Source organism: Nipponia nippon, unplaced genomic scaffold (assembly GCF_047370975.1).
Source record: "Nipponia nippon isolate SJK-2023a ecotype South Korea unplaced genomic scaffold, ASM4737097v1 scaffold_6, whole genome shotgun sequence".
NCBI classification, from domain to species: Eukaryota; Metazoa; Chordata; class Aves; order Pelecaniformes; family Threskiornithidae; genus Nipponia; species Nipponia nippon.
The window spans coordinates 57,112,488-57,124,610 of record NW_028262380.1 but is presented as its reverse complement, the minus strand read 5'-3'; the positions used below and the strand labels follow the sequence as shown (position 1 = coordinate 57,124,610).

The 12,123-nt window shown below is 37.0% G+C and overlaps 1 protein-coding gene across 21 annotated transcripts in view; it reads left to right on the top strand.

The window, feature by feature from the left end:
* TBCK (TBC1 domain containing kinase) overlaps positions 1 to 12,123 on the top strand; it is a 116,765-nt gene that overhangs the window by 59,137 nt on the left and 45,505 nt on the right. For all 21 annotated transcript variants that reach the window (XR_015700203.1, XR_015700202.1, XR_015700206.1 and 18 more), the window contains 2 exons: positions 6,253 to 6,289; positions 7,692 to 7,853. Coding sequence is in view for 15 of the 21 variants with exons in the window: in XM_087738132.1 (XP_087594258.1) it covers positions 6,253 to 6,289; positions 7,692 to 7,853 (199 nt within the window). In the remaining 6 variants the exon portion in view is untranslated. The remainder of the gene's footprint in view (positions 1 to 6,252; positions 6,290 to 7,691; positions 7,854 to 12,123) is intronic.

The window sequence follows — 12,123 nt, the reverse complement described above, 5'->3', positions numbered from 1 at the left end:
CGTGCTTGAGTACTAATCCTGTCAAAGTAAACCCTGATTAATCTTTCATCATTGAAACACAGGCTCTGCTGCAGGAAAGATTGTGTTTCCTGGCACCTTTCCCATTTGCTTTGGGTCACGTAGCTCTCAGAATATTGAACGCTGCTGAACCTTGAATAGTTGTGAATACTGTTAGCTGATGTGGTGCCTGAATTAAGTACATTGCTGTGGCTATGTGATTTACATGTAAATAGAGGGATATATGCGGTGAATCTTACAGTTCTTTGCTCACTCTCCCAAAGTTTATAATCTCCCCCACCCTATATAATGCTTTGTAACACGTTCTGTATTTTACTGAATAATTCTGATATCAACAGCAGGCCATTTTGAACTGAAGAAAAACAAGGAAGTGTGCTACATTACTAAAAGGGTAACTATAGCCATAAACTATTTTAAAGAGCTTTCAGCTGCAAATTGTGGAAGCTAGACACAGTTGTCAGCTGGCCATTAACAGAGATGACAAAGTCTGGCTGCAGTTACTTACTATCATTGTGCTGGAGCTGCTGTCACAGGTAGATAGTTTAGCTTCGTTTTGGTGCTATGCAGGAGGTGTCGGTAATAGAGCTTCATCTAACCAAGAATTAAAAATCCTGCGATTGAAGTACTTTATCTCTGTTTGTTCTGTTACACGATTACCTAGTGGTGAATCTAGGGGAGAGATTTCTTGCTGGTATTTTTATCTTGTGAGGGAAGTGATCATTCTTCAAATTTTGTTTGTGTAGACACATATAGGTGGGTAGAATCTAATATTTAAAATTGTACTCAATCTGCATTCTCTTTGCATCCCCAGTCATCAAAACATTTTTACACCTTTCTGTAGCATTTAAATATACGATTGTCTACGCACCATATAGGCTTGAAGCTAAGTATGTGTGTGTGTATTCTGAAGACAGAACATGAAGGTGCAAGATGAGGGTTTTATAGAAGGCTATTTCAGTTGGAAGGAACCTACAACAATCATCTAGTCCAACTGCCTCCAATTCAGGGCTGACCAAATTAAAGCAAGTTATTAAGGGCATTGTCCAAATGCCTCCTAAACACTGAGAGGCTTGGGGCATCGTCCCCCTCTCTAGGAAGCCTGTTCCAGTGTCTGACCACCCTCTCGGAAGAGAAATGCTTCCTAATGTCCAGTCTAAGCCTCCCCTGGTGCAGCTTTGAACCATTCCCACACGTCCTATCACTGGATCCCAGGGAGAAGAGCTCAGCACCTCCCTCTCCACTTCCCCTCCTCAGGAAGCTGTAGAGAGAAAAAAAAAATTTTTCTTAACAAATGAAAATGAAAACAAAAAGCAGCAGTTGGGAGGCAGCCTTGTTAGGACAACTCTGCAAAATAAAATTCCAGTTTATTGTTGGACAACATTGTTTCACATGTACATCAAACAGGCCAAAAAAAAAAAAAAAGGAAAAAAAAAATCAAACCAGCAACTTCATACGGGGGGGGCGGGGGGGGGGAGGAAAAAACCTTTATCTTTGACCTTGCCACCTCATACAAACCATGATCTATGGTACAGCTAAAGTACATACACAAAAAAAGCTACTGGAATGCTTAGAATAAGATTGTAAAACTATTTTTTTTTTTTGTCTTGTGGGTTGGTTTTTTTTTTTCAAAGTTTTGTTTTATTCTCCTTTGAGATAATGGTTTGGGCCTGGTCGCACCCCAAGTAAAGTCAGAGATAGGTAACAAGAGAGAAACATGCTTCAAAGCCCCCGTTTTGGTCTATCCGAGATCACTTAAAAATTGCAGAACTCCTAACAATATGTACAAAAATATAAAATGTAAATAAAAAATACAAGCAAATTCTCCTTTAAAGTACTTTTAAGAAAGAAAGCAGGGCCTTGAAGATTTGATGCTTGAGGGGGAGGAGGTCTGTGGGGGAAGAAGGGGGATCTCTCCCCGCTAATGGGCGACTGGTTTTGTATGTTCTCATTTTGAATGTTTGTTGAGTGGCAGCACCGTGATGGGGGGCCGGGGCCGGAGTTCACTCTACTTGGTGAGGATCACCACGGCAGAGGGGGTGGAAGGAGGGAGGTGGAAAGGAAGGAGGGAGGTGGGGAGGGGGTCCCAAAGGTGAAGAGGATCATCTTTCTAGCTGAGGATCATTCTTTCATTCTTTGTTTGACCACCTTTCTATGTCAAATGGTCTTTTAGTTTAGTAAGCTTGGGAAGAAAGATTGCATTACTTAACAGATCTTCAATATCTGGGATTGTTACTGGACAATTCAATAAGAAAAGATATGATATCTTTTCTGAATCCTTTCTGCTGTCATTTAAGCTGCTGCCTGCCTAAAGTGTGTAGAAAGCAGGTTAGCATGGCAGACAAACTATCTTACAAGATAGTCCATTGCAGGGCTTTTAGTATGTTCTCCCGAAGCAAATGAGCTACTCAGTGTCGGAGGTAGAATGCTTGACCACGTTGCCATTGATTGTGGTAGTTCCTGTAAGCGCAACTTCAGCTTTGAGAAGGAAAGGCTCCAACATAAAAAAATCTTGAACACTGAAAATAGTGTGAAATACATGCTATAGCATAGGGGGTTTTGCTATCTATCTATACTTTTTTTTTTTATAATGGTGAAGACATGACAGTTTACCAGTTTAAAATAACACACTCCATTGAATGAAGGATGGTCAGGTGAAGATTCTTCTATAAAAGATTGCAAGAATAATGATTCCTCCTATTGTGTTTGTTATCTTTAAAACTGTTGGTATTTAACCTTGATCTCAGCTCTGTAATTCAATGAGGTGTGGAAGGTGAACTTTCTTAGAGATTTTTTAAAATTTTTTTAGAGATTTTTGGTAAACTTAAGTGTTATATACATGCATAATGAACAAGAACCTGTGAAGAATGTTGGCATTTTTGATGTTTTGAAAACTCAAACCTTCAATTTTAAATAGTTCAATTCCATTATCCTGCAACTAGGGGCATAGCTTCACTGTAGCTTCCTTACGATGTTCATAAGGTGCACCTGGATCATACAGGACAGCCACTTTATTCTTGCAGACTTTTCACAGAGCGAGAAGGTTGTGTATGCCTTTTAATACTCCCTACCATCCCTTCAACAGACATTAACACTCATTTTCACCTTGCTATTCCTTCTAAAGTATCTTCAGAATCAGAATCCCTTGAGCCTAAATATCTTTAAAACTATTGTCTCTACAACAGAAGTCTCAATCTGTAGACACAAATGTGTAAAGCTCTCCTCTTCTGGAGGAACGGTCAAATAATCAAACAATCCAGGCAGTAACAAAATAAATCCTCATGGAAAAGGCTGGCATCAACATTTGAGCCAGTATCTCTAAGAGCTTTGAATGTGTAATGGGAGATGCACTCTTCTCAAAATATGCCCGTCTAACTATGGGCAAGTAAACATCTTCACCCTGTTGAAAAACAATGAACTGCATCTCCAAGCTCAGGTACTGTGCAGAACTTGTCATAGCAGAGCACTATTGTAGAGGAAACTTCAGCTAGGGATAATGGAAAGATGGAGAATGAAACCAAGTCTAAGTTCAGGAGACTTCAATTATAACCAGAAAAACCTGTGGATTTATTCAGATTGTTTGAACGGGAACAGATGTTAGGGCACTGCTGTGTTCTTCATATATAAGAAATGTCCAATACCCTACTGAAAAGCACAAAAGAGCTTGTATTTTACTAGCAAAGCAAAATTATAATTATGGCGTTGATGATCTCAAGCTCTCTCTAAAAAATGAATTATTGGTTCTAGAGGCTCTTACTTTAATGTGAGTTATTCTCAGGCCGTTCCAGCAATTCAAACGCTACTTTGATTAAACATTAGGTATGCTTCCCAGCTATGGAGAGTTAAGTGTCAATAAAAACCACAGCCCCATTATTTTTCAGGGTTTAATAGTGAAGGGTTGAAAACCACTTTAACAGGAGCTTGTTAGTACCGAAGCGTGGCACAATGCTGTTCCAGCCGGGGATTGCTAGAGGGCAGCGTTTACTAATAGTATGTTAAGAGTGCAGTCGTTTCACTATAGGAATTTGGTAGGCTATTTATTTGAGGACTTAAGTCAGTACAGTTCTTTTTCTCCGTGTTTTTCAATTTGATTTGCATGGTGGAATAATACCACCAGTCTTGTGGCTTTTCTTTGCTTGTTTATTAATAGTAATCATAGCCTCTTCAGGTTTACCAAGACCTCCTCGTCTTAGAACATTATATTTATGAAAATCAGAGGGAAAAATCCCTTCAATAAAAACTTGCCTGATACCTTCTACTTAAATAGTTTGACCTACTTTTCATGTCACTGTTGATAGATTTGGTGAGGATGGTTTAGAGCAAAACAGTGCTTTGCCTTGTGGTTACCTTTTAATAATCTGTTTAATGTTTCAAATTTTGGGTATTTTCTTGTATATGTCTATGTAGATGCATACAAGACAGAGGCGTTTGTGAAATTAGGAGAAAGTGTGGATCTGCTTTGGTAAAACACTTCAATCAAATATGTGAAAAGGGGGAAACAATTGCTTTTAAACACCAAGGAAGTAATATATTTCAAAATGACACCTGCATAATATGTACCTCCAAGCAAAGAGGAGCCTCAGGCTATTAGGAATGCTTGTTTTCCTATTGCATGGAAAGCAAGATATTGCATACAAGCAAGCAAGGAAACAGGTATTAGCTGATGGGAACCACTGTAGGGGATATTTCAGGGAACCGGGTATGCTGTTACTTGGTAGAGAGTCATCTATTGAAGGCATGACAAAGATGTACTCCAGAAAATAGTGTGAATGCATTATAAGACGAAAATGGTGATAGAAATGGATTTTTTTTGTTGTTTTTTTGAACCCTTAAAATCATTTGGCGTGTTGGAGGCCAAGCTTTATAAAAGCCTCCTGAATATTGAAAGTGGTGAACAGTCTGATCATCACAGGTTTTTTTAGTTTTATGGACAGTATGATTCAGATACTATCAGATGCTCAGATGAAGATGTAGGAATAAAATTTAGAGAGCTGTACTAAAGAGCTTTTCAGCAAATGTGTGCATCATTTAATCAGGGCCATAACCCAGTTAAGAGTTTATTAAATAAGTAGTAATTTATTAACATGATATCGATTATGCTTTCAGCTTCTCATTTGCTTACTTCCAGGGAAAGCCTAATAGGAGGACTAATTTGCACTTTTTATGAGCTAACAAGTAATATATTAAGCTTTATGTCTAACTGTAAATCTTCAGAAGTGGAAAACAGAGCACATGATCTATGCAACTGAGTAAAATTTAACAATGGCTGTGTCACTCTTGCATTCCTAATTTGTGGGGACTTCTCTGTGCAGTTCAATGTTTCATGAAAATAGATTCTGTTGCCTTCAACGTGCTAAATGCTTCAGTGAAAACTGAGAAACTCTTAAGGTGTCAAAAATGCTTAGCTCTTCTACTGCATACTGAATTTTCTCTATATGATGTACTGAGTATGAAAGTTTGCAGAAACTAAAGGTTTCCTGTAGCCATTGCAGCAGCACAAGTTCTTAATCTCATAGTAGTATAAGTCCTGAAGCAGCCTCAAATTCTTCAGATGACACCTGCCTTTAAAGGTCACAGTAGAGCAACATAAGTGCTTAAGGTGTTAGTAACTGACACTATATGCGTTTGAGAATGAAACGGTTCTCGTTGCCTTTCACAGACAAGTATACATTTTAATAAACGCCAACATAGGAGAAAAAGGTAGATAAGGTTAATTTTTCTGTTGGAAATTGTGATTTGCACTTTTAATTATTTATATAGAACCTTTTTTTTTTTTTTTTTTTTTTTTCACCATAGTCAAGAAGATCTATTGAATCAAGTTGGCTTTATGCTTGTTCAGGCATCCTTCACTAATTTTCACCTGGCAGTATATATATGTAAGGTGAGAATTGTGATAGTTTAATAGAGCAGGTTTTTGAGTTCTTTAAGACTATGGGCGTTATTTTTTGCAAACATAAGCGTACTGAGAGCGGTGGTTGTTTTTGTTGTTGTTTTCAATACAGTATCACAAACTAGTAATTTGAAAGAGATAAGAATGGGGACCTGGGGGAGGAAAAAGCTTGTCAGAGGGGCTAAAAGTTGTGTGATAGTGGTTCTGCCGCTGCAGTTATTTCCCATTTTAAATACACTCATGCCAGGCTAGGCAGTTTTTAATGTGGTAGGCAACTGTCACAAACAACTTTAGCTCTTAATAAAACTTTTTTTTTGTTCTCTCCCCCTCCCCCCACCCCTTTGCAGCTTTATGCTATTCCTTGGTTTCTTACAATGTTTACACGTGAGTATGCATTCTTTTTCTCTGGTTAAATGTTCTTGTATTTCTTAAGCGTAATTTTTCTCACTTTTTCAGCTAAAGCCTTCCTAATTGGTGCAATGTGTCTATCATTTAATAGGTTGCTTGTAATTTGCAAGGATGTGTGTTGTGATTTGAGTCTCAACAGTGCCTGTCACATACTTTCTGACCTGATTTGACAATAATTAGCATTTTCTTTTTTTTAAAGTCTTATGTTAAATTTGAACTGGATTATTTTAGGCATACAGTATTTAGGGGGTGTGCAAAGGAAGCTGTTACCCACTGAAAAACAGTATAGTAATAGTTAAAAAAAACAAAAACAAACCTTAGCACCTTCCACTGCCCTCACCCAGATAATGTAAGAGAGTAACTTTGGTTTTGAAGGCCAACAAAACAAGCTTTTTTTATTGCGTTTTGACACATTGTTCTCCTCCTAGCACTAGTTTACTATGATATTTGTGCATGGATGTTAGGAACAAGAAGAGCTTTATAATTTGGTGAGCTTTTAATGAAAGAGAACAAAGTTAATAAAGCAAGTCCAGAAGGCAATTCAAAATCTTCTTTCTTCAAAGATCTCTGTGATTTTTTTTTTTTAATTTCATGTCAACATTGGCAGACTTCAAATTAAAAAAAAAAAAAAAGTGACAGCATGAAAAGAGCTGATGGATTATTTCTCTGATGAAATATCAAAGAATCTAATGTGAGATTCTTGATTGTGTTTTCTAAAGATCTTGACTGTAAAGCACAGGTTCTTGCAGTTGTCCATTCTTCTAAAACTTTCATGAGAATCACTACCTTTGGAAAACCAAGGAGATGGTTTCTTTGGCAATGAATTGCAATAAAATGTTAGGACTATTTAGTTGAAGGATAACTTATTTTAGGAGAGCCACCTTCAGCTTTATATAAAATGTTTCTATTGTTAACAGACCTTTTTCCTTGTCTTTCCTTTATTCGGTCAATTTTTGGTCTATTCTGCTCATTTTCTTGTCTAATTTTAAGTAGTTGAGCTTATTGGTTGACTCAGTAATGTCTTCATGCTATTGGAAAAAACTGATATGCATGTCCTAACGTATAATTGCACCATACCAAAAGAAAAATAAATTGCCTAATTTTGTGTGTGTTTGAAATCTGAAAACCTGCACGTTCCTGAGTATTTAATAATGAAAGAACACAGTGATGATTTCCAGAATAATCAAAATGCATATGAAGACAAACTTGTTTCTAAGTAGGTTGAGTCCTTTTTGCTCCCAAATAAAAAAGAAATAATCCTAAGACAGGAGAGGAAGAAAAAGTGTGTAGGCAAGTCCTTAAGAGTGTGCGTGTGTGTATATGTTTTTATCAACTTATATACTTATAGTGTTTTTTATTGTGCTTGTTCATCATACAGATGTCTTTCCTTTGCACAAAATTTTTCACTTGTGGGATACGTTACTGCTTGGAAATTCTTCTTTCCCATTCTGTATTGGAGTTGCAATACTTCAACAACTGAGGGATCGTCTTCTGGCTAATGGATTCAATGAATGCATTCTCCTTTTTTCAGACTTGCCAGGTACAGAAAGAACTATTTCTTCTGTCTTCCCCAGTGTGTTGCTGAAGAAAGTATGTGCTTGCATGTGAATAGATGCTACAAATCTTACATGTGTTTTGAAATCATGGTAGATTTAGGCAAACTCACTGTCAGAGTGTGTAGGTCTTAACTACAGCTTGATGAACTTTGTAGAAGTCTTTTTGCTGTCATCAGCAAGAATTGGGTGAGCTTGTTATTTCCAGGTGAAGGTTGGAGTACTTTCTTCTGAAATTTAGAATGATTTAAAATAATTCATAAGCAACTGTTTGTAGACATGCCACGTATAGAAACAATCCAGTTGGTAGGGATTTCTTAGTGAAAAAAAATTTAGTGCTGTTCTGAACAGTGCTTTTCCACTTTGCTGGTACTAGCCTGTTTTCCTTTCAAAAATAATTAAACTTTTGCTGTGCAAGCAATTAATGTAAAAGGATTAGGGAAAGCAGTATAGAAGCTGTTGGAATTGCTCTGTGTTAAATCAGTTTCCATTTGAAATGTAAAGCTTTCAAAAGAACCCTCAAAATCAGATCAGAGGCTGCATGATTGTTGTGCAGAAGTTCTCTCTTCTTGTTCAGTGGGAGGTGGTTGACCTATCCATACAAGCAAGTGTTGCATCTTTAAAAAAAAAAAAAAAAAATTGCAGTTAACCATGAAGTTTGGGTCTCATTTCTGAGCAAGTTTCTAGTAAGATTGTAGAATGCATTTGAACTGAGTAAGCCCTCTTAACTGAAAGATGTCTGTCCATTTGTGATGGACTAATATTTACATAACACATGAATTGGAAGGCTACCGCACCCAGAACATACTTACATTCTTGTATTAATTCCCTCTCCCCAGCCCAGGATCTTACTAACATACTATAGGTCTTGGTTAAGAGGTGACACTGTTCTAATTGTGTGGCCTTTCTTAAGGTAACTAACTTTTGGGTAATTCCTGGGCTAATTATGGATTTAGTGGGCTCTGTCTGAATAGCATGTGTGCAGTTCAGTAATTCGTAATTCATTTAAACGCAAGTCATTCTTTTTCAGAAGAACTGAATGAGAGCATCAAGTTTGGAGGAGCATTTAAGCTTACAAGCTCTTGTTAGTGTGGCACTCTCCACAACTGTGAGTTTACAGAGGTTAGCAGTATTCTAGGATATGGCAGCAAGCAGACTGAGGCTAAGTTCATAGTTGCATAAATCAGTCTCTCGGAAGTTCAGTGAGTTCTCACCAATGAAGCTCTGTGATTTCTCTAAATATTATCATCACAAATTCTGTCTCTTACTGTATACCCTTGAACGTGTGTCTGGATTTCAAAACCTTGCTTTTCTGCTACCTTTCAGTTTAGTGTATATACTATGCAATTGCTACTGTATTTTTCAATTTATAAGAAATTTAATTAGGCCATTCCTTATGGTGTGGGTTTTTTTCATTTTCAGTCTATATGCTTAGTCATTTCAAATGCCCGTATTAAAGTTTTATTAGATTTAAATTGATCTTCAGATGGTCTGAAAGGTGAGTGCTAAACTAAAAGATTGTCTCTTTCCCCCTTCCCTACTCCCCCATCTATTAGCTACATTTCTTAGTTAAATGTAGATTCATTAATATTTAACTTATTTTCTTGCCTAAGGTCATTTCTCCCTATTTTTTTTCCCTTGAATGGTTCTAAATTATATATTCCAATTTATCTTGAACCAGCTGATTTACTGACAGTTGAAGTACTTTATGCTGAGGTCATGTGTAAGAACATATTAGTTCTCATAATACATGTCTGTTTATATAATAAAATTAAATCCCTAAAATCTGTAGTGTTATAATGTACATACTTTCTGCTGATTATAGTTTATGACAACTTTGCTGATACTCTAGTAGGAAATGTTTTCGTAGAATAGTGTTTCTGAAAAGAAACACCAATTTCTGAAAAGTTCGGGTTTTGGTGGCTTGTTTTTTGTATTGGTGATGTCTGCGATATTTTGGCTGTCAACAGTGGCACAATTGAATATTGTAAGATTAATCCAAAGCATATCATAAACTGACTACCAAGGGAAAAAAGTATGAGGATGGAAGACAATCCTAGTGTGACTTAAAAGTTAAAGGTTATTGGTCTAGCTGAGTCTTCTGTAATCAGTAACTTCTTTGAACATATAATTATCATAGCCTCGTGCCTACTCCTTCTGACCAGAGTCTTATTTCTGGTTAAGAAGTATTGACTGCTTACGCTTTTTGTCACCTATGTCTTCCAAACAGGACTTCCGTTATTTTGGTTAAAATAAATTGTGTACCATGTCTGAGAATTTCCTGAAAGTAATTTATAAGCAACCTTCACCTGAAACTGGGTCAACCTGAGGAAGAGATTGTGTTGTTCAAAACATCCGGAATAATTTCAATCTAAAATCAGTTCTTGCTCAACAGTCTGAAACTCCTGTGGTTTTTAAGCTTTCTGGGCACTGGAATGGCTTATCTCAGGTTGCCAGTGAAAGCGTCTGGCTTTCCAGACTGATAAAGCTAGTTTACTGCAATCTTGCAACTTTGTGGAACGCTTTTTTAAGATTTCTTGTTTTTTACAATCGCTATTTCTAAAAAAAACCAAAAAAACCAAAAAACCACACACAAAAAAACCCACAACAAAACCTGCTTTATTCCCAGTACACTGCATATAACAAAGTTTGAATTACTGTACAAAAAAGTTAATGATGTGAGGAAAAAGAAGGGGCACAGTGCCATTATTGATTACTTGATTCTGAAGACCCTTTCCAATGCTTGTCTCAAAGTTTTGGCCGTATTTTATCTATAAACCCAATACAATTGGGCATTACTTGCTGTTTTGGGGAGTTCTATTGGAAATCTTAGTTTGTTTTTATATAGTTTTAACAATATTCTAGCATATTAGGGAATCTATTTGAAGTATTTGACAAAATAATTGGTCAATTAAGTATACTGGAAAATCCCTTTGCTGTAGCAACAAATGTCCTAGTTCATTCCTCGTAGGGCTGTGTAAAGGGGACATATATGCAACTGCTAAAACTTAGAGTTAGATTGTTTAGGAAATAACTACCCCAAGGTGTTTTTTTTTAATTCTCTTTCATTTGTTCTTTCATATGTTTGTTTTAACTTGTGTTTAAGGAGCTCCATTAAGTATAAACTTTATTCAAACAATGTAAGTACCAGAGACGATTTAGGAGGTACTATTTGAAACAGACAAACAAAACCAATCCTAGAGTCATTGCTAATTCTTTATGTGTAGTTTTGAGATGTAGTAAATCTCATCCTATTCGGGTGATGCGGAGAGAGCAAACGCAGTATGCGTTACCTTTGTTTTTCCTTTATCTAAATCTGACACCTTTATCTGAATCTCTCTAGCAGGAGAATGTGGCAGGAAAATTAGGATGGTAAGGGTGGCACTACTATGACGTGATTCCTGAATTACCAACAGAGGCAGGACTCTGCTTTCAGACCAGTACTGGCTTGTACTAAGCCAGTTTGGATATGTCTGCGTCTTATGTATCAGCAAATTTACAACCCAGAAGGCTCTTTCATGCATTGAGGGCCAACTGTATAAGTAACTTTACTTTAAAACCTGCAGTGTGCTTATAGCTTAGTCTTTAACATCTTGCTGTAAGTTTGTGTGATAATGTACATTATGCAACTCAAAAATCATTATTATTGTAGCTTGGCTTAATTACTACGTTCATTACCCACTGTACAAGTAGTACAAAGTCACCAGCACCTTTTGTTAGGAAACAGACCCAGGAAGGAAGCATCCAGGTATGTACAGCTCTTTGCAAACAGTTGAAGGATCCTGTAGACCAATTCACTCCCACCTGGAATGGGTGCAATATAGGGCCTGGCAAACAGGTCTTCCTCCAGAGATCCATGCCAATATCATCACTGACATACAGAGATTAATTATGGCCTTGAAACTGGAGAGGACAACTACCAAAAGATGGGGACAGATGCTATTAGAGAATAGCTAGACACCAATCCTAGATGTGAGATAAAACATACTTTCAAATAAGCCTTGTAGGTTAGTTCACACAATAACCTCATCTTCTGTAATTTTGGTGCGAGAGAACAGTTCATTCTTTTAATGCTGTGCACCTTAGGAAGGTGTCTTTTTGATGACTCCAGGCTAGTCAGTGCTTCCAAAGGAAGAACCTTGGCCTCAGATAGGAAGTCCAGAAAGACTGGCTGTGGAAAAGAAATCCATTGCAATAAGGAGCTACAGTAAAACTGTTGAAGTGGAAAATGTAGAGGGTTCTACTTTGTGAGACACA